This window comes from Aythya ferina (assembly GCF_964211825.1).
Source record: "Aythya ferina genome assembly, chromosome: 6".
In the NCBI taxonomy this organism is placed as follows: Eukaryota; Metazoa; Chordata; class Aves; order Anseriformes; family Anatidae; genus Aythya; species Aythya ferina.
In genome coordinates, this window is record NC_140303.1 from 16,382,136 (window position 1) to 16,405,650 (window position 23,515).

General features: G+C 36.3%; 1 protein-coding gene across 9 annotated transcripts in view; it reads right to left on the minus strand.

Moving 5' to 3' along the window:
• The window catches only part of NBEAL1 (neurobeachin like 1), an 88,047-nt gene that overhangs the window by 56,141 nt on the left and 8,391 nt on the right, over positions 1-23,515 (minus strand). For 6 of the 9 annotated variants that reach the window (XM_084524805.1, XM_084524804.1, XM_084524800.1 and 3 more), the window contains exons 3-10: positions 14,305-14,396; positions 8,949-9,110; positions 7,498-7,579; positions 7,145-7,272; positions 5,146-5,228; positions 3,858-3,943; positions 2,831-3,137; positions 1,770-1,876 (exon numbers count right to left, since the gene is read on the minus strand). In XM_084524805.1, the coding sequence (XP_084380931.1) occupies positions 1,770-1,876; positions 2,831-3,137; positions 3,858-3,943; positions 5,146-5,228; positions 7,145-7,272; positions 7,498-7,579; positions 8,949-9,110; positions 14,305-14,396 (1,047 nt within the window). Of the gene's footprint in view, positions 1-1,769; positions 1,877-2,830; positions 3,138-3,857; positions 3,944-5,145; positions 5,229-7,144; positions 7,273-7,497; positions 7,580-8,948; positions 9,111-13,695; positions 13,815-14,304; positions 14,397-23,515 lie in introns of those variants that run through there. The other 3 variants (XM_084524806.1, XM_084524807.1, XM_084524809.1) reach the window with 3 other exon arrangements.

The following is a 23,515-nucleotide window of genomic DNA, read 5'->3' on the forward strand; positions in this document are numbered from 1 at the left end:
TGTCAAAAGTATTCTATGTAAAAGCTGTTCAGACAATAGTCACACATTTTCAACCAGGCATTCTGCTAGAGGTAATTGTGCTTTGCTCAAAGTCTGATCTCCAAGAGAATTTAATCAAAGAGAACAGATTCAGGACTTACGAGCAACTAGTTACATGTCTTAGCATAGAAGGAGCCCCTTCTGATACCTCTTAAAATACAGTCCCTCTTCTTGGATATCACAGACTAAAGGTGACATTCAGATCACCAAAACTTAACTGAGTAGTTTTAAGAAGCTCTTGTGGTGATCTCTAATCCTAGAGCATAGTTCAGGCAAGACAATTTGTCCATAAGGCTTAAAACCAGCAAATGTGGGGAAAAAAAAAGATTTAAGTTTTAGAAGACTGATGAAGAGCAAATGATTTTAAAGTATGGGCTTGAATACCTCAAATTGAGATAGCTATAGTAATAGAAACAGTGGTATGGATTTTCTTTGACCCTCCTTTCTCTCCATGAAAGTTTCTCTCTTCAAATCTGCTGAAGATCAAATACATTCCCGAGTTTCATATCTGTGTCTGAGCTCTCCTGCTATCTGACACAGAACTGCAGAACTGTGTTTTACACAGCTTGCTAACGAATCCAGTAACAAGATCTTCATGCGCAGGGAAGAAAAAAATTAAAATCTAGAAATAGGGTCGTCTTCCTCCAGTAACAAGGGGAAATCCTAATTCCAATACTAAATTCATCTTTGCCATTTGATGTTCAAAAAGTGTAAAGATGTACTGGAAAACACAACATCTTTCCCAGATCCACACACCCCTTCCCATTTATCATCCTTGGGGATATTTTCACTAAAAAAAAAAAAACAAAAAAGTTAATAAAAATACTATGTGGTAACCTGGCAGCACTGATAGCCAATTCATCACAGTAGCATGTAAGACTATCGCAAGATAAAAACTCCAAAATGCGTATCTTATGACAGACATACAAGCAGAGTGGAAATGAAAGGAACAATCAAAAAAAAAAGTAAGCATTCCTGCTTTCCTAAATTATAAATCCCACTTGTTTACATAAGAGCAGGAACAAAGACAGAGTCTCCATGAACAGGTAATTGTCTCACTGCTTGATGATTTAAGAAGAAACTAGGAAAGAAGTTTCTTACAGAGTACAAGGTCAGTATAAGAATAGGCACAGATGCCCAAACACAGTAGGAGAATGGAAAGGTGAACTATTTTCAGAACAGATGAAAAACAAACAAAAAACACAAACACTGTTCAAAACATTTCAAGTAAATTAGCATTCCACCACTGATTATGAGTACAGTTAAATCATAATCCAAACAATTTTTTCATATATTGCTGAATATGAAGAAGAAAATTAAATCTACAGAGGAATCAGTGGAAGACGCTGGCTTGCAAATCCTGGGATCAAGATTAATAAGCGTTACTGTAAACACTAGACCCTACGTAGGAGAAGAACGATCTAAGAACATTTGTAACAGCTTGAGCAGTGTCTATAAAGGTCTTTTTGCTCAGAACTCAAAATGAGTATTTTTAATTATAATACAGACAAGCAATATACTTCAGTAGCAAAAAATACACAATTAGACCAACTTAGATCTTTCAGATCTTTCACAGTATTTACGGCTCTAGCCAAACTAAAGTTTTACTTTCAGCATGTAGACACTAAAAAGATCATAACTTATTTAGAAGGAATATATAAATGGAATTAATATAACTGCAACATTGCAAAACTGGTTTTGTTAAAAAACACAGATAAGAGAAAACTTACCTTGCAGTTCTGCAACAGTCGAATGAGATGCTCAAAGCAGTTACTGTTAAGGAAAATTGCCTGCAGAACAGGCCTATCTGTGCAGTCTAACATGGCTGTGATGGTATCTACAAAATTAAAACAGAACTGCCATCAAAAACAAGATACTTCCCAAATCCATTAAGCTTTTTTTTTTTTTTTAATCTGTTACCTTTGGAACACAATCAGAAATGGTACATAATAAACGTGAAAAAATTTTACAACAAACTATACACCATATATTCTATGTTCAAAAATTATGTACATTTTAAGCACAGAGCACTAGACCTAAAGCTACACATTTTGACATTGTAAAAATCACATAACCTAGCATATCTGGAAAAAAATTGATCTATATAATATCTTGGATTGTTTTAGGGCTCTGTTTAAAGACTGCCATTTTTAAGTACCTAACCATCATGTCTTTTTTTTTAAAGCACAGAAATACTAGCTTCCTCATCAAGCAGTTTCTCTGTATTCTACAGCAGCTTTTCATTGTAAGCATTTGTCACCTTAATACTACTCCAGTTTTCTTGGAAGTTTTGGGGAAGGAAATACCTATATTTATATTTGCCACTCTGAACAACAAAGTGGAGGAAAAAAAAAAAAGAACACAAATCCTGAATGCTTATCTTTTTAATCCTCCAATGACCTAGCACCAACTGTTTAAGACCATCATCTTTGGCCAGTGTTTATAGTAATGCCATTTGAAAAGCAAACCATCACAAAATGGACATCATATGGGTATTTTATTACAGACCCTCCTTACTCTGCAGTTATGAAGACCATCAGCTGTTGCCTAGCAAAAAAATTTTCAACAGAAACTGGCAGTCCATGAACCTTGACACTTTGGTTAAATATGATTGTGAAAGAGCATGTCTAAAGTAACATCAACGAGAAGAATTGTTTGAAAATTTTCAATTGCATAGCAAGGGAAACACTTATTTGTAAAGCATCTGGCTATATTAGTATTATGATTGAATCATTACTTGTTTCTGAGTTATTAAGAGATATTTAAAGGAACTGCACAATTGGGTACTCACTCAGCATTTGGATCTGAAGAGCTATGAACCTGCTCTCCCACTGCCTACATCGCCTTGAATTAGGTAAAGCTGAATGGTCTGAATTAAGCAGCTTAAAATAGTTCTCCAATATTGTACTGGTCTCCACTTGCCGCTGGTCAGAACTGCTGGTAAGAAGGATATGGACAACTTCTGTCAGGCACTTCAGAGTAAGCTCTGCCTTTCTGCTCACTTCCTCAGGACTCCCATCATCCCAGTTGTCACAGTCTGCTAGAACACGCATCAAAACTTCCATGGTAGCAGGAGATACTGCTTGAAGAGCATTCCTCTGAAACCCATGGGGAAAAAAATTAAGGATGAAAACAACTCAAATGGAAACTGCTGGTTTGAAAATACCTGAATCATGCAACGTGTGATATTGTGTCCATTCTAATTTATGCACTGTAATTGTTAAGTGAATATGAAACATTCTGCTTGAATTACATTGAAGGCTACAGATAAAATGTGACCCATTTTGTCCACTTAACTAGGCCTTCTTTCTCAAAATAGAATGCTTATATGGAAAAGGAAACATCATTTAAACAGATGTCAAAATTCTTATGAAGTAACCTTGATAACCTCCTAGTATTAAATAAACCTTAATTTGAAACTTCATTTTAGATCTGTGTTTTCACACAAACTCCCTGTACCTCCTACTGAAACACGCAAGGAAATAAGCAAGGAAATAATTCCATGTGATGATATAAAATTTACATCTTTATAACTAAACTAAGTTTCTATCTGCAAAGGAATATAATTCTTATGACGCAAAAATATTATAGTAAGTTCTTATGAACCTGTAGTTACAGATAGCAACTGCTATTTGAAAAAAGAACCAGTCTTTTATCTTTTAGATACTATTGTACAGAATGGCCTCACATTTCACAAGATTAACAACTAATTCATAGTAAGCAAATTCTTCTTGATTATGGGGGTATGTGTAAGCCTTTAACAATGAAAAGGAGGTTGAAGACTTCAGCAGCTGAAAAAAAATTTAGAACATCCTTACCTGACCACCAGCCACAATAGCTCCAAAGAGATGTAGCAGGCAACATTTCAGGCTTTCCTTGAGATGTTCACTTTCTTGAAAGCATTCTGATTGGAATAAATAAAAAGTACAAGGCTTCCTTATTTTGGTCACATAAATTATACAAAGTTTTTGTCCCCCGCGCCTCTCAAAAACACAGGAATAATAAAAAATAAGCTCCCCTGCTCCTTGTCACCATGCAAACTTAATACAAAATGTCAACTATGTGATCTCCACTTTTTTTCCATGTAAATGACAGACACAAATGCACCCCTTTCAGCATTATCAGAAGAACATGACAACATTACATTTATCAGCAATTCACTAGGCCAAACCTTCAACTCACATAAAACATGTTTCAGGAAGCCTGACAGACGTATAGAGGTACAGCAACTGTACCAAAATGGAAAATAAGCCCTTTTTTGAGGGCTATTTACTATTATTTACTATTTATTATTGAGGACATGCTAATACGCAAAGCAGTGAGTATACACTAACACAACACTCATAGAAGCTGCAACTGAAACCAGGAAGGACTCTTATTCGGAATTACCCGTTGTAAAACATTAGTAACTTCCAAGATAAAAATGTTAATGACTTGGGTTTCTAAAAACTGAAATTCTAAACAAAAAACAGAAATTGAAAGTGTAAGAATTCCATATTCATTAAAATAATAATGTAACTTTTAAGACAACTACAAGTTACCAGTAAGAAACATTTCTATACATACTGAAAGCATAAGTCTTCTTTTAAAAGAAAATTGCACAGTTCTTTTTACAACCTGGTCTTGAAAGGAAACAAAGGCCACTACTTCCTTGACTTTATAGCCTCTGAATCTTTTGGGGAGCTTGAGACAAATTAAAATCATTCGTAGAATGTGGAAAATCATGATACTGAGTAGACCAGAAAAAGTCTTTAGTACTACCATGTCCTACCTATTACTACTAATGTCCTAAGCACATATTCAACAATTTAAATATATGGAAAAGTTGAGAATTCACAGAGACAACCCTATTAAACCACAGTAGGCACTGAAAGAAGCCTGAAAATAAATAAATAAAAGGCCAGGTTTTCAAAGACAAGTAAGGATGGCAAGATGGTGCTGCCCAGAGCAAAAAGGAAGAAAAAGCATCTCAATTCATTCAGCCTCAGAAAGCAAGTAAGATGCAAGTAAGATTTATCAAACATTCTTTGGGGAATAGAACTTAGAATTATTAACTTCACTCCTCCAAAGAATAACGTTTTCAAACATGCTGCTGATAATACTTACGATAAAAGAAAGGGACAAACTCAACCGTGAGAGAAGCCGGTTTATACTTCTGTCTGCTCTTTTCAACTGTACTTAGGATACGTCTGAAATTACATTTAAAAAGATAAGACACTTTGTTTATAATTTATTACTTCATGACTTCATCATAGAGAATCCTGCCAAAAATTAAAAGTTTTGCCTGCGGGTCCAAAAAACAATAAGAAGTATTTCACCCTGAAAAAACGAATCACAACTAACCATGAGTTTACTTACTGTTCCACTCTTTTGAAAAATGTATTGTTTTACCATATGGTTTGGTCGAAAACAAACAAAAAAACCATCAAGTCCTATTTAGTCTTTGCTTATTGTAACTAAGTCATCAGCTGGACTGCCAAAGTTCTTAGCCATGCAATTTGAAATGGGGACAAAACATTATTGTGAGTTCATTATGAGAGGTAGGGAGAACAAAATAAAGGGAGTTAATTCTACCAATACACCTACAAACTTATTTTCAAAGATGCAACATATTTATACTGTGATCTTCAAAAATTTATTTTGCTCTAATTCAACTGCTTTCACCTGCCCCTTTCCCTCTGGCTTCCTTGTTCCAATAGTTTAAAGAAACGAGCAAATTTTTGAAAGGAAAAAGCAACGGAAAGAGCTTCATGTTGGTCAGTTACAAACTCAAAACAAAACGTGAGATTTATAACCTCATTTAAAAAACAAAAACAAATAACTCTAAACTGTCAGAAAATACATGTAGTCTTTGAAATGTACCTAAATCACATCCAGTTTCAGAAAATATAACATTTTCTACAATGTGGTTATATTGATTCATTGTAATATTCTGTTTACTTCGTGAACAGCGATTCAAGCTGTTATGGAAAAAAAAAGACAGTATTACTAGCTTTAGTATTGCTTGTTTTATCTAACCTAGTACTAAATAATACTAGATTAAACGTTGGACTAGTTAGTCATAGAATCATTCAGGTTGGAAAAAACCTCTAAGATCGTGATTCTACCGTGAAAGACAGCCTCCTAAAACCTGCAGTCCATGCAGTGTTATAACATACCACAGGTTGCCAGCTACAAAGAAACCCCAGAAACCAGGGTACATCACTCTGTGTGACCTCCACTCTGTATGTGTAGAATCAGAAGCAACTTGTTGCACAAATGCAGCCCAGTTCTACAGGATATAAACTGTGAAAAGGGACCCTAAATTTTACAAGACTAGGTAAGATGAGATGTGTTCTTTCTATGCCTTTAGTTATTTCCATGAATAAGTCCAATATTTAGTATGCATATCAAAAGTTTCCTGATAGAAATAAAACTAAGGAACTAAAGGAAGAGCGGCTCTGAATGATAGCAGCAAGGAGCAATCAACAACTCCAGGACTTGTAGACACAGCAGAAAAACTTGTTGACTATACTGTGGAAGACCACATACGTTTAACATTATTCTAATAAATTTGGTAGTAATAAGGGAGAATTGTACATGAAAAATCTCATAGGAATTTTTAACAGCTAGACTCTGAAGAACCAGTTACAGCAGAAAGTGAATCACTAGCAGCTTCTAAGAGCAGGGCCTGAGCCTAAAATGACAGAAGTTTATCTCAGAAAGCCCATTTCCTGGCTCTCTACCCACTTTTCAAAACGACTCAGAGCTGTTTTACCACTGAACAGAACAGGATATACCAGTACTGACAACTCTGGTGGCACTGAAGTTCACTTTCAAGAGTGCCTGCTCAATGTTTAATTTGGTAAAAAAAAATAAAAAATAAAAAAAAATCATTAACTCTATTCTCAAGTGTCTTTGAAAAAAACTAACACAGCATCAAATCAAATGCTTATGACTATCAACTCAAACAGCTGTACAATGCAACAGCACAACAGCTGTGCACACAACTACATTTTATTGTAGTTTGACATAAGGCAGCAGTAGTTCTGTTAGAAACCTAATATATATAATTTATCTGCAGTTATAAAACACAGTTTATGATCCAGTCCTGATCCCCACTTACCCTGCAACTCGCTGCCTCCAGTTTCGATACGGATCGTAGAGACTTTCACAAAAAGCCAGTGCATGTCTCACAAATTCTTCTATTGGGGTCTGATCTGCCATTTCTTTCTCTTTTGTTTTGCTTTTTAACTGCAGAAGGGGGGTAAAAAAAAAAAAAAAAAAAAAAAAAAAAAAGCTGTTGTCAGACGATTTCTAATAACTAAAAATTAATTAAAATTCATTCCTGTACTCCTCCAGAAGCTCTGAACCCTCATGTTCTCCCCCACAAACACTTTCTTACTTAGAGGGGGATCACATAAGCCAGAGCAGGAAGTATCAGATGGGGAAAATAACAGACAATTAGTAAACACATACCTGTTGAACGTATAATGTAGTCATGGTAATAACGTGGTTAATGTACGAACACATTCCAATCTCTTCCACATTAGCCAAATTTCTATGAAGGCAACACAGAAACCACAAATGTACACAGTGTACTATCTATCTGAGGCTAGTTCAAACAATGTTTGTTTTAGTAGTCAATCTATAATCATAGAAAATTGTATCAGCATTTCAAAATTACTCCCCAAAAGACTGCATGTACTCAAATGTTTATTTCTGTCACAGTAACATAGTACACAAGCTTTCTTCTAACAGGAAGGAAAAGAAAGGCCTGAGTCTCCCAGCTGTAGGCCAGCTCTATCTGGAATTTGGGGTTTCAGAGGTTAAGCAGATTCCCAGGACACTTTAAATAGAAAGCTTATAAATGGTATCTGATAACAGAGACAATAAATTCAATTTCTTCCACATTACTAGAACTTTACAAGGAGACTGATACTGCAGTCATGTACACTGTCTACAAGTTTAAGCAAATATATTACCTAGAAGCTGTCATGCACTTGAAATTCTCCCAAGGAAAAGAAACATCTAAGATTATTTTAGAACACTAAATTCAGCGGCAACAAAGAGGCATTCAGAACACCAAATAAATCAACAGCAACAAAGAGGCATTATTTCTCAGTTTTAGGAACGTCACAAAGATGAAATACTAAAGCGATGATGTAAGGAGAACTTTTCAGCAACTTAGACTTAAAACAGCTGGTAATTCATAAACACAGCAGCCACCATCTACTCAACTTATTTTTAATATTCTAGGATACTTAACACTGCCCTACACCTCTTTGTACTGTTTTAGGGATAAGGAAGATCAAAGGACTCAAAAAAGCTTAAGTACCTCTCAGAACAGAGGAATCCCTATTATATATGTTATCCTCTTCCTCTTTCAATGCAGTTTGCAATAAAAATTTGAAGAAATGTGGAGAAATACATCCCTAAAAACAGAAGCGTTTACCTGCTCGAACAGTATTACAAAATAAAGCATAAGTCTCAGAAGGAAGCCAATTGCATTAATAGAATAAGTCAGATCCCTAAGCTGTTTATGGAATTATAAGCATGTTAAGAATGTGAAGCAGTTCTTCCTGTACAATCCTCTTTCGAGTTCTTTCATATCCAACACTAGCTAAAGTGTGCCTTTTCTTTAACAAGTATTTCTTACACCAGGTACACCATGCTTTCAATTCACATAAATATATCTTATATAATTACAAAGAATTTAGTGTCTAAGCCCCTTCTACTCCATTTTTCATAGCAAACATCACTGACTGTGTTGCTCCCTCTTTCTTTAGCTTGAAGATTGTGAAAAGTGGCACTTTGTTTCTATTAGAAAGTGTCAAATCACATTGTATATGTCATTAGAATCTATAGGCTGCATCTAGAATACTGAAACAAAACAATATCCTTGTTGAGGTAGCAACCAAAACAAATACCTGCAAAGGATGATAAAGAATTTCACAAGCAGAAGTGACAGAGCCTGCTGCTGCTCTTCTAGTCCATCTGACATTTTCTGGACACACTGCAGCAGCTGGAGCCTAAGGACCTGAAGAATATTGTCAGGAAGCAGTGATATTCCTGGAGGGACATCATCCACCCTAAAAATAAAAAAACAAACACACAGAATTCTTAATCATGGGATTGACACATTAGCATCTATTTCAGTGAGCTAATGTAGAGTACCAATAAACCTGTATAAGAAAGGTTACTGAATTGTAGCATCTGATTGTTCATAAGCACTTCCTATGAAGTACAAGGAAATGCCTGGTGCCAATAAGGCAGCTTGAGCTTTCTCTTCCTCAAAGAACTGCATTAAAAAATAAAAATTAAAAAAAAAAAAAAAAGATAAGAATACTTTAGGTGGATTCCTAAATTCTCTTACACAAGTTGATCTGCTTTAATCACCACAGAGAAATCTATGATCTTCAGTAGGTAAACAAAAAGCCTGCAAAAATTCCTAAACAAGGCCACAGTGAAATAAAACATGAAACTAAACACAAGGGAACATTTTCAACCTTGTACTTAAGACTAAAATAAGTTAGATGCCAATTTCTGAGTAGTTATAGAAGCCCAGTTGGCAATAATGCATGAGAAACTTAACGTATTTCTTACACAAACTACCCAAACTAGGAAAAAATGAGGTTTAATACCGAAAAAATAGCTTTTTAGATTTAATGCAGAAAAAAAAAAAAACACAACAGTTCACAGTAAAATTAAATGAAGGAAGATTTGAAAATCAGGATCTGAATGTGCAAGAGGGAGAGCTCCCAGCAACTCACCTGACTGCTGGTACACGGATTTTGCATGAAAGCCTGACCCATCCATACTACTTTGAGTGTCCTTAACTCAGCAAATAGCTCCCACTGCCACGCACACACTTTTTTTTTTTTTTTTTTTTAAATCTTGTTTTATAGCTAACTATTTTTAGGTGCAAAAAAAAAAAGACTCTTGTGTTGGTCTTAAATTCAACAACTCCATCAAGGCCAGACAGGGCCCTGGAGGACATTAGGTACTCTCACTCATTGTTTTGTTAAACATTTGTAGAAATACACCAGTGAGAACCAAAAGAAGGAAAATAACTCTAAAATAAAACCAGTAGCTAAGCCAGTGCTTCTAGAATAGCCATACAGTAACCCATTTCAGCAACACTGTAGTAATTTATAGGTGTGTTAAAGCATTCTCTGGGATGAAGACTGTTTATTGAAGCTCCTTTTGGCTCATGTTAAAGGGCAGCTGTCTCTCAGCAAGCTGTACGTCCACTGCTTCACATGGCAGAGCTTGCCTGTGGCATCAGCCATTTACCCTGACACATTTGCTACAAACCCTACACAGGAAGAGGAAGACAAGCTGGAGCCTTACAGCTTACAGAAGCTTTTAATACAGCCAAGCCCAGGGAAAAATTACCAAAAAAAATCACGCAAGAAACACTGCTAACTTGGGAACTCGTTATGACATGCATGTACATATTTGTGTAAGAAAATGCTTCAAAAGGCAGTGGGAAATGCAGTGAGTGACAACAACGTGATACCAATAAATTGAGGAAAAGGAGGAGCAATGTATCAACTACATTGAAAAGGAAGTTGAAAAGGAAGCTTATATGAAAGAGAGACCACTTAATAAAGCAACTCCACAGGCACAAGTGACAGCAAGTTCCCAGGTCTCAGAAAAGAAACGTTCCCCTACATGGATACAGAGGACCTAATACTGTTCATTCTCTTGCTTCTGCAGTTATGTGATTTGCTTTTCAGATCTTGCTCAAGGGATCTGAAAAGTTTTGACAGAAATTTTCATAGGACCTAGGCTCTAGCTGACAAAACTGCGAGCAACTGCTTTTTTCACCGCACAGCTGCCAAAAAAAGACAAAGAAATGTTAACTGCTGTGATAGCAGCTTCATCCCTCAAGATGCCAGCAGATCCATACCCTCTGGGACCACAAGTATTGCTCATAATAAGCTGCTAATTCACCACCTCTGTATTAAGAACATAATTTTGACAACTGAAGTCCTACATCAGAAGTAATTTTGCTAAAACGGCCAATGAGTCTTTTTCAGTATGATCACAAAATGCTTCCTAGGTAAGCAAATGGCACTCCCTCTATGCCTCATGTACCACAGATCGTTCCCTCCACAGTCGGCGCACGTCTTTGCCATCAACCAACCCCTAAGATTTAACTGCTTTGTGTGAGACCAGCTCAAGAAATGCTCATCTTCTGGGATTTCTCAGACTGAATATATTTGCAGAGCTTAAACAATTGAACTTCTTTCCAGCCCAGAGCAAGTCACCATGGTATTACCATACAAATTTAAAAGTTAGACGTATGTATCTAACATCTGTGCTTTTTTTTTTCCCCTGACAAGACTTGTTGTATAAACTAGCTACTCAAAAGGGGAAAAAAATTTAAAAAAAAAAACATACCTTAACTGATAGTCTTATGTGATTACTAGTACCCTACCTCAAAAATCTGAGTTCTTGATGCATTTGGGTTCTCCTATTTACCATCTACTTGCACCACAGTATAATGGTTACGCAGCAGCATAAATTATTATCCCAGGTGTTTTGAAAGGAACTTAAATTCATCTTTACAGTGTATTTATCCAATTACAGCCCAAATCCGCACAGTGGGACTCAGCCGCACCTCCACCAAAGCAGTGAGCAAGCGCTTTGGAACAAAGGCTGCAGAAAAGCAGGCGTCACTTTCCAGCAGCCAGTTTCTAGTAACCGTGTAATCAGCTTTACTCTCATGATTCCTGCATCTTTTTTTTATGTGGGTTTGGAGTCCATATGTTAACTAAGTATGGTGTCTGTGGTACTTTGCATGAGTTTTCTTTAAGCTCTTTTGTGCGACAGCATGCAAACCAAAGCCAGAAAAAGAGCATGACAACACTCTGGAGACCTTTGTTGTTTCTGAAAGCATTAAACCAAATGACAATTTATTCCCTTCAGTGATGGGGAAAAAACCTCCCACCAGCTGGTAAACATTTTATCCTATCCAGTGTAAATACTGATGAGATGGCTGGTTTGTTGTGTTGGTTGTTGTTTTGTTTTGTTTTTAGGAAGAGATGTGCATTAATCCTTTGTGCTCAATGTTCAAAGTTGCCAGCAGTTATTTTCTTGTGCAATATCCTCATTTTACCAGTAAAAAAATCACTGTAGACACCATTGAGAACCATTTCACTTAAAAATATAGGGAAGATGCACAAAGATGTAGGTAGAACTGAATTTGTATAACTTTTTGTATAACTGAGCTGTATAAACTCTACTTATTATTACAGCCAAATAATACCAATGGATACACTCATCCGCCAAGTTTTGAGATTTCCAAGTTCTCTATTATGTGCATTTTTCCAATTTCCAAAACAGATTTCAAGAAATAATATATCCTGATTTATAGAAGAAACAGTCTTATCAGTTAAATCAGCAAGTGACACTCCTACTTAAGAGTACTGCTTTCAGAAAAAAAAAAAAAAAAAACATTTTTATTACATTTCTTAAGTGTTGTTTTCTTGAACAAAAAACAAAACATGTTTTACATTGACATGAAACTCCATGGCAGTCTTCCAAAAGGTTAATTTTGTCCAGCAATTTGTACAAGCTTCCTTGTCCTAACACAGTTGCTCATCATTTCCTGGCTTTTGCCCTTCAATACACAAGGTCTTTCAGGCACTTAGCTGGAAAGCACACCAAAACTTACATAATAAAAAAGCAGGGTCATGTCAGTCCCTGTTTTTTTGTGTGAATTTTTTGTTAATTTTAAATTTTTTTAAATCCATCCATCAAAGCACAAGAATAACTTGCCTTCATTCCTACCTTGTTTTGATACATTTTCTCTACATCTATTGTACAAATGACTGAATCTACACAAAACTATTCTTTCAGGCTAAACCACTAATCCTGTCATTAACCTTGGAAAAATATGGGATTTTACGTTCACAAAACCATTATTTAGCACAATGAAGATGCTGCTATTATTCTGCACAGGTAAGCTTCATGTTTCCTTTTAAAATTTTACTGAATTGTTGTAAAAAACAACAAAACATGAGCACAAAAAAAGAGAAGAGTACCAAAATACCCTTCTCTTCCATTGATCACATTTCAATATTAAATAGTATGTTAAAAGATAGCTTGTCTTAAAGGAAAAACCTTTTTCCTGAACTAAACACATGATGTATTTTTGATATCTCACTGCAAAGATAACATATCTTCTGAAAGAGTACAGAATTAATTTGTAGCTTTTGCTTAGTGGTTGAATTAATATAAGCACAAAGAAGAAAAATTTCATAGAAATAGATTAGATGCCCAGTTTTCATCCAGTGAGATCCAGTTGCAGCATTCTTCATTTCCTTGTAACAGGAGAGGCTATCACTTACACTTCAAACAGGATCTGATCCAAAGTCCATTAGAGAATTTCCATTGATTTCAACAGGGCTTGGACTGCAGCCATCATGCAGAGAGAGGCATTCTTTGTATTCACTCACGGGTAGCGATAGCAGCCACATAACTGACACCGGTTCTCATGATTTCTGAACGCTCTAACATTTGTTTTTTCTTAAAACCCTTAGTTCATGCAAGCATCTCAAAGAAATCCAGTCTAAGGTTTCTATTCCTCATTTGCAAAGTTAGTTAGTCTTGAAAGCACAATCCTGAGAGCACAGAAAGCAAATTCAAAATAGTAAAGATGAATACCTGAAATTAGACTTCAATACCCATCTCATGAATATATTTTCATGATTGCGGTCAACATCATAGGTGAAGTCACTAATGCTCTTGCCACTGAACTCAAGTCTTCACAGATGCAAAGATCCCTTGAAAGTCCATCATTTGTGCATTTTAATTTTTAGAAAGTTTTCAGATAAAAAAAAAAAAATAATTGAGCATTTCACCTCATCCTCACTCTTGAAGCAATGCCAGAAATAATATTACAGACCTCTCTCCCTAGACCTTACTTCTATTCAGACACTACTGGTACAGATAGCAAATACTAATACTAATACTATTTCATCTGTAACATTTAATAATGAATACATATTCCACAAATTCACAAGGAAGAATGATTATATTTCTGTGAGCAGGAACAAGTGAACACCGAGATGCCATCTGCTGCTATAATACAAACACCAGTATTTGCCTAGTTTCATCATTCCCAGCCCAACTTGACCTTCAAAAAACAGGAGTGCCACTCAACAATTAAAAGCATTCTTTTGTTTAAAAGCGGTATTGATATTGAAAGAGACTGGGCTCTCAGCCAGGTCTGGTTCAGATATCAAAGGTAAACAGATCTGTAATTCTACATACCTAGTTGGCAGTTTCTCAAAGTCCACATCCAGAAACTGTTCGTAGCTAGAAACAAAACTATCCAACCAAAGCTTCAGGTAATCTGGATCTTTCTGTAAAAGAAAAAAAGGGTGGGAGAACATTAAGTAATACAGTACCTGAGATCATTAGTCAGCAACTCTGTAGTATTAACTTGAATGGAAAGCTTTCTTTAACACATTTCAGCTGGGCGAAAGGAGTGAATAGACTCATTTTTTACAATCAAAGTTTTAAAAAGTTGTTTAAAGAAATTGTGTCCTTCAGAATTCTCAGCGATGTTACACGATGTGACATTCTTGCTCTGGGTATCTATTGGTTAGTTCATGTTACTGGTGTCAATGCCAACCAATGTATTTCAGCTTCCCAACCCCACTCCCCAAACAACCATTACTTACTCTTCAGAGGTTACTAGTTTTCTAATACATACCAACTTTAAAAATTTACTAGTATATTGTATTCTTGAGAGCATGGAAATTAGTAGATAACTAGTAAATAACATTGTATAAATCTTATGAAATTAAGCAATAACCCGTGACAATTCTAAGCACAAAAAATAATTTGCATTCTTCTTCATTCATTGATCAACACAGCAGCTAGTAGCAGATCAGATGAAGCGTTCCCAGAAGCTATGCAGAGCTACTAGTGTACAAGCTACTTGTACACTAGATATCTATAAAATAGATAGATTATAAATGCAAACTGTTCTTGGTAGAGCACATGCATTTTGTTCATGACCAGCAATCCCTCAGGAGTAGATACAGTGCCAGCAGGGAGGGCAGATACTAGAACCTATAGGGTGCCAAACAGACAAGACTTGCAAAAGCAACAGGTAAACCGTTTGCCAGAAGCATTTGGCTGATAACACATTGACAACTTCAGGCTAGGATAAGACCAAAGAAAACAAACAAAAAAACTATTTATTCTAGCTTCTACTGATTTACTTGCTGTTATAACAAGGCTTCTCTTATGCCACACTGTCATGATGGTATCACATGCGGGGTCACACCCTGGCAAACTCAAACACATCAGAAAACTTGCATCTCGGTGTGGTAGCCCTAAACCTAAAAAGCATGTACAAGCTTTATATTTCCAAACACAATTGTGCTTATAATTTACATCAGACCATTCTAAGTATAGCAAGATATTCAAACAAAGAAAAAAAATCAAGGGACATTAATAATACACTCTGAAGGGGACACCTTGCATTATGAACATGCATAGGAAAGGTGTCAGCTCTTCAGTTCAGGAAAGCTGCCAGAGAGATTTTAACTTGATTCTTCCTCCTTACAGAAAATCCTACTCCATCCACTTTACAACTGATTTACTACATATAAAGCAGTGTGGGAGTACCACACTTGGGATTATCAAGGAAAAAATCAATTTTAGTAAAAGCAGGATAAAAATCAGCTTCACTACATTATTGTCTTTTGATTGAACATGAAATGCCATTACCAATGCAGCGCAAGGAATCTGAGGCCATGGTTGCTACCTTTTTAATAATTAATGAATGTGACCAACCCAGCTGCCAATATGTTCTTCTGTCACCTCACTGTTCCCTATCTGAAACCTCAAAGTAATTGACTTACAGATAGGGAGGAAGGAGGATACTAAAACAACAAACAAGAAAAAAATAAAAAAAAAAAAAAAAAGGAAAATTCTTTCAAAAAAGTCATTTGAAATAGTCTCACTTTAAAAGTCAATCTGCTTAACTTTCAGTAGCAAGCTGCCAGACCAAAACCAACAGCTTCCTTAACAAGGACTGAGCAATGGATTCTGCTCGTGTCCATTAACACACATCCATGCTGTCCCATATTTTGTTATAGTTTTTTAAATAGTTTTAAAATATTTGCATACTGTATTTTAGATTTTACTGAATCTAATCCACAATTTATAAAATTTTCAAAAAGTTTTGAAGTTTTGCTCATCCTTCCCTTCTCTCTTTTCTATACCTCCTCCCTTTTCCTTATTGCCTTTATATTACCACAGATGTTCCCAAACAAGAGATTATTTCCCTGCCATGTTAAGACCAAGGAGCAATCTGTAAACAACACAAACACACACAGCATTCAGGGGGCAATGCTGAGGTAAAAGAACAAGTCACTAAGACAGACTTGCACACAGAGTCCTCTCAGTTCGAGACACCTACACGCAAAAGAGCCTACCAGGAGGAAAACAGCACAAAATAAAAATGCAAACCCAGAATGTGAAGCACTGCAAACCTTTTTTCAGTGCTCTTTCCACAGCATCTACACGAACTGTAAAGCACAGCAATTCCCTTTGCATTCTAGACCCTTCATCCTGCCTCCAAGACCCTCTTTAACTCTACCAGTACCAGAAACCCTGACACAATTTACTTCACCATTAATTACATATGTTCAGATACTGTGACAACATGCACCAAATGAAACTCTCAGCTAGATATGTATCTTCTGAGAGACTATTTGCTTTCATTGCCTTCATTATGTTTTCTTGTTCATTTTCCCTAGATTTTTCCCCTTCTTCTATTTAATTTCTGATTTCACCTTTCTTCATAATCTTTCTTCTCCCTGTCCCTGCTTTTTTTCCTCCTTGTGATGGTTTTCTTTTTGAAGTCATCAGTGGATTTGCTCTCTTCCCACTCCCCTTTTCAACTAAGCCCTCTTTTCTCATGACAGAAGAACTTTCTGCGACAGCGCATGCTGCAATCCGACAAACGGCTGTGTAGCCACACAGCAGGAGGTTGCAGCCCAGGCGTATGGGAGTACTTCAGATCTGCATCGCTACTGAGAGCAGCAAATCACTGACCTGCAACCCCAGCTCCAAACAATTCACTGTAACTTGTTAGCTCTCCCATTTTCTCTGTTGTCCTCCTAAGGAAGATGTATAACTTCAGCAGACCATAACAAAGCGTCTTAAATACTCAAAAGCCTTGTCACCAGTTAAAACGGTGAAACCCATGGAATATATTCTCTTTTTCACTGCTTTCATAATTACCATTTTGTTATCATTCTGCAGACAGGTAGCTGGAGGCTGTATGTCAGACTGCAGCTCTGAATTATTTTTAGTTGTGCTAGCTGGAGATATACCATGCTTTTAAAACACAGCTTACAAATCAAGCTATGTTTTGATAACACACCACAAGGACATACCGTGATAAACCAAGCTGAGTTTGGTACTCTTTCCCAACCTCCTCCCTACACACACACACTCTGCAGACATGCCCCATTAGGTCAGCAAGAAAGACAGAAGGAACTTTTTGGTTTGGACAACATCAGTAAAAGCAGGGGGAAAAAAAAAAAAAAAGATGCAAGTGGTAATAAAACATCTTCCACTAATTACAACTTTCCAATCACTAGAAAATAACAAAATGTTGATTGTAGAAACCTTACAGCTTTTTAAGTCACTACCTTAAGCAATTAATTTCTTTACCTGAAACTTGGCTAGCTTTTGTGCAAGACAGACATATATATACACACATTCTTATCTGAATAATTCATATATAGAAAATGCATGTTTTCAAAATTCAGGAAAATATTTTTTGGCAAAGCTCAAAATTCCCAGAAGCTAAAATCCACCTTCAGTTGGCTGTTTCTCTTCAGAATGACACAATCATACTTTTAACAAAGCAAACAAAGCTGTGTCACTATAAGGATATGTGCAAAGCTGTAAGGAGGAGAGGAGGAAAAAAAAATAACTCAACTACAAAGCTCTTTAGGTGATAACTGTGAAGCAAACCACAAACACGTAGGACCTAAACTTGGGCTTCTGAGCTCACTGAATTGCAGTAAAGGCCTGTGAAACTGCTATAGCAACAATCATTCACCTGCACTAATGAAAAGAATTATTTTAAGCCTATTAAATCAACCAGCTCAGAGCACCTGAAAGCAAAAACACTTCCTTATACCTCCCTTTATTTAAATACTACTATTTTTTAAAAACATGCTTTAGGCCTCCATTTTTATACAATTTCCTTAGCACAGTAATAGTCACCACAGCTCTTTAAAATGAAACACTGCCAGGTCTGAGCAGTAGCATGTTTCCAACAGGTACAAAAACAAAAACAAACAACAACAACAAAACACCCAGCAGTCTTTGTTGTTGTTTTTTCAACATGCATAGTGCAATACTAAAAGGAAAAGAGTTGCTAAGTAAGATCAGTTGATCTCCACGCTGTACTCCAATACGTAACACAATACTGCAGCTAAATGCTGCCAACCAGCAATTTTCCCATGGAGTCCACTGTTTTAACAGTTGCACTATACAGAAACTTTAGCAAGGCCACACTTAGCCGTGGCACAACTGGGAAACAAGCTCCTAACACCAGCACTAAAGCGAAGCCTAAAAAGAAAAGGATTTGTCTAAAGCCATTCTGACAGATACGCTCTACAGCAATGAAAATTAAAGAAACTAAGTAAAATCTACACTAACTTGAGACAAGCTCTTATCTTTGATATAATAAGTTATCTACAAGTTATAATAGCTTTGTCTACTCTTTATGAAGACTGACGAAGTGAAAAAAAGCTAATCCAGCTTTTTTTTTTTTTCTCAGCAACTAGCATGCCTAAGCAAAAAGGTCATCAGGAAAAGGCAATTTTTACATCAGTGAAAACATTTTTAAAATTCCTAATAATCTATTTAGTATTGAACTCTTACAGATTACTCCAAGTTAAATGTAAACTTTCTACATGAACCTGGCACTGAAGTCCTCCCACTAAGTCTTCAGCCATGTGCCTGTCTTCAGCCAAGCCACCCACGACTTCAAATCAACATTATTGATGCAATTATGTAAGTGGTTTTTGTTGTTTTTGTTGTTGTTGTTTTTTTGTTTTTTTTTTGTTTTTTTTTTAAATGTACTAATTAGCTACCCTCTATTTCTGCAAAAGTTTCCTATTATGTGTAGTTCGAAGATGATGCTCTGCTCAGGCTTCAAATAAAAAAACGCAGGGCAATGGGCGAAGATCAGCACAATTTTTACAGCCACGTTGAGGAAGTTGCTAAAAACAAAAGCTGGATCCACCCGAGGCTATTTTCAGTGCCGCATTCCACGCTCCAAAGGCAAAATCTTCCTGCAGGGCAGCTCAGGGCGCGCCTGCCTGCCTCATCCCACAAGGCAGTTGTTTGAAGTCCTTAAATGCAACGTGCAGGCATAAAATAGCCAGCCTGCTTTGACCGCTGCGTGTAATAGTCAGTCAATCTGCAAAGTGGATTTCAGGTTACCAGCACTGCCACCAAATCTCACCAGCACTGGTACTATAGTAACTAATGCCCCCATCCCCAAGCACTGTGTTTAAGCTGACAGCAATCCTTTGGTGTTAAGGCTGAATTGTACCTACTATAAGTAACATTTAAATATTATATAGGAAAGACTATTCAACTTACCCGTGTTACCCGTGATCTAAAGGTGGTATTAAAAGTAACAGAACTAGTCTGTATAACGCAAAAATCAACAGTTTGAAAGAAGCTATTCATTAGTGGATCGGGTTTGTTAGGTTTGAATTGTGGTTTGGAAGTGGCACCTGACTGCCACCATCCATGGGATGAGCCCAGTTACCAGAGCTCTTCAATTTCTTTGCATTTGCTAGAAAGAACTACAGGTAAATTCTGCGTACAGGCTGGCATGTGGCATTTCTGTGCTCCAGAGTCCTCTGCACAGTGCACTTACCAGAAATTTACCAGGCTGTGAAGTGTTATCATCTATTAACTCACTTTTCCCCTCAAAATTGATACAACGAAAAGCAGTAACAGATGGAAGATGCATTTAAAAAAATAATCAGGGAATAAGAAGTATTTTGAATAATCCAAATGCAACCAGAATGACATGGTGTCAAAATTCTGCAGTGTCAAGATAAGCCTCGATTTAATGCAAATGCAGACCATAGCTTAAGAAAGGTTTAGGGTTTAATGCCTGATTGCTTTGAAATTCCAAGTTCCGTCATCAATTTAAATAAGAAAAGGACTGAGCTGCAGCAACAACGCACAAAGCCAGCTTTCGCCCCATCACTTTCCAACTTTCACTGTGATGCAAGAGACAATATAGAAGAACAGGGAGAGACCAAAACAAAGCAGGGCGGTGCACCATTATTTCACCTAATTAATAGCTAGATATTGTCGAGTCTTTGAGCAGATACAGAAAACTTCTGAGAACTTGGGTACAACTTATCAAATAAATCTGTATTCGTTTCAAAGCATCACACGGTTACTTTCCACCTAATTCTGCCTAAAGTGAATTCTTATTTCCTTAGCCATGGATTTAACTGTTTGCATTTGTCTTCTCAACCTCATTGTCTCTTAGATTAACGTTGGACTACAGCTAATAACAAACTGAAGGTACAAAAACCCCAAATGAGCTTTTCTGCACCCTGAAAAAATCAAAGACTCAAAAACTAAGACATAGCAGAATTTGTGTTACTGGTGCAATTCTATTTGGTATCCATTTCACTCCTGCTGGTACAATTTTAAAATTATTATCACAGGTAAATAATGAGATCAGGTTTCTGCAAATATCATGCTTCTTCTCTGTGCCCTGCTTTTTCCTCAAGAGCTTTGTCTATCCAGCACATCCAAAGCTGCGTGGACCTGGGGAGGGAAAAAACAAACAAACAAAAAAAAAACACAACAGTATGCAGTCATACCTGAGCCAGTGTTCTCACTGGCACTCTCAAAACCATTTTTGTATTTTAGGTTATACCAAAGATGCATCTTTCTCATCACAATATTTTCTCTCCCAAATTCCAAGTTTGCCCTTGAAAGCATGTGAACAGTACAGACTTAATTAAAGAGTTTTGAAAAGACATATATTAAGGAGCTCCATAAATATAACCATTTTCCTCCTTGCTTCTCAGAACTTGCTAAACCATTTAACTGACACTTCCCACGCAGCTTCAGTCATTTATCAAGGAAATTGTTCATTCCACCTAGTCAAAAGTTCAGCAAAAACACAGGTAAATTAAAGCCAAGTTTTGTGTAATTGAACACTTTAGCCAAGCACTTATCACCAGAGTTGGTGATGTGACTTACACAGCCTGCACCTGCCACAACCATTTTCTACAAAACTCATGTAGATTATGTCACTTGAAACTCTGGGCTGACGTCCCACATGGATTGTCAGTTTACAGCTACAATCACTCTTCCAGAAGAGCCAAGGATTTACTCTTTGTTTAATGCTTCTAGTTCCAATAACTTTTAAAACTTTTTTCAGTTCCTCTACTCTCCTTGCACATTCCAAGTGAAAATTGATAGAAAACTATATGAAGGTATGATGGTTTCCTAAAATGATTACTTCTAATTTAAGAATAATCTTGTAATCTTTTTAAAGGAGTCAAATTGCCCCCTTTTTACTCTGCTTTTTATGGATGTTTCTTCTATCACTGCTGAATTCTTACCTCCAATATAAGCGCCACCTTTTCAACCCCTGCCTTAGCTATTAGTTTTTAAATGTATTAATGGGACGCTCTTACAGGTTCTTATGCAGAACAGGTTATTGGACAATAATACAAGTACTTAGCTCTCCCTACATTAACAATTAAAAGCACATGTATTCACTGCTTTCATCCAGACTTCAGGAATATGTCCTCAAAGATTTGTCTTCATCCCCATGCCCCTTGCAAATTCCAGAATTACTAGGACTAGTTATTTAAATAAAGGTATATTTTCTCTGTTAAATTACTATCCATTGTATAATTAAGGGTTTACCACCTGCTTTGATTTCATGCTCTCTTTGTGTTATATAGAAGTAATATTTAACAATGAATTTATTTTGAGGTTTTGTTTATGCCTCCCTCAAACATCCTTTAGGTAAAGTTTTTAAATGAAGCTGTAAAGGCTTCTAAATCTCTTAAATTTCCTCAACTGCTTTAAAATATACTATACTTTTAGATAATAGCATTATTAGTTATTCTTGCAGTTTAATTGAATTCCTAAATTTACTCATTCACAATTAATAGTGTTACTCAGTGGTCAAACAGTTATTTAATGCATTTTATTCCTTATTACAGGTACAGGGAATCCTCAGTCATAAACCAGACAACCAGATTATCATAAATACTTGAAATATCAGGGAAATTATCAATACAAGCCAATATTTTATCAGCACAGAAATCTAACTCCTGATGTTGGGATTTGCAGATGCATAGAGCATCTGAAAACAGCATTTAATATAAGAATAATCAAGTTTGGTTTTCACTTATTGGTGTTCCTGCTGTATCTCCCAACTTCCTCTATTGCAGCCTCTCTTTTACTGGAAGATAAATTGGAAAAATTAGCTGAAAAAATGACTTCTAAAAAAAAAAAAAAAAGGATTCCTATCTTTATTGTTGAGATGTATGCATGCTTTGATGTTTGTTTGGTTTTCTTTTCCTTATATAAATTTCTTTCATCAAGAAAAACTCCGTAATTAAAGAAGCTCTTTTTCATGGCAGCTGTTCAGCCTTTCTAAAGCCTGTAAATATTTTAACAGTATCTATTGACAACATTTGGATTCAGGCATTAAGCTCCAATGCTGTTCAATGGGCAGTTGGCAAGCCTTCCTCCCAGTTCCATTTGTGTATTAGAGCACAAACACACTGCACATTTGAGTTGATCCTGCAATATTATTTTATCAGGACACATGCTGTCCCCAGATCTGAATCAGATGATCCATTGAAAAGTGCCATACCTCAGATACCACACAACAGCCCAATGTTTCCTGTATTTACTCTTATAGTACATCACACAGAACCAGAAGGCTGTTTTTCTTGCACTGTGATAAATCAATCCCTGGAAGAGACACTGAATTCTTTCAATTCATTAAAAGTTTCCTCTGAAATATTTTCTACATTTGCTGGTATGTTTTGAACTGGATGTTTCTCATTAAAACTGTAAAGCAGCTACATGTACGTATTGTGAAATATATAATAATACAGAACAAAAATAATTTCCCTGTAGCTAGCAAAATGCTAGGGTTTTCTAACATTTCTGTTCTGTTTAGATATATCTGCTGTCTCATCTCAATCTGAAGCCTGCGTTATCTGTGGCAGAGTCCCTGTTCTGGTTCGAACAACTGTCAACACCAGCACTAATTATGTTAGCTCTCAAACTATGAGAAGTCCCTTTAAATAGCAGACAGTAAAATCAGAATGGAAGACCAACTGTTCCTGTTTACCTCTTATCCATTCTTAGTTTAGCATCTTGAAGGCAGAACAAGGGTAGTGTCACCAACCCACTGCCCCAAGTGACT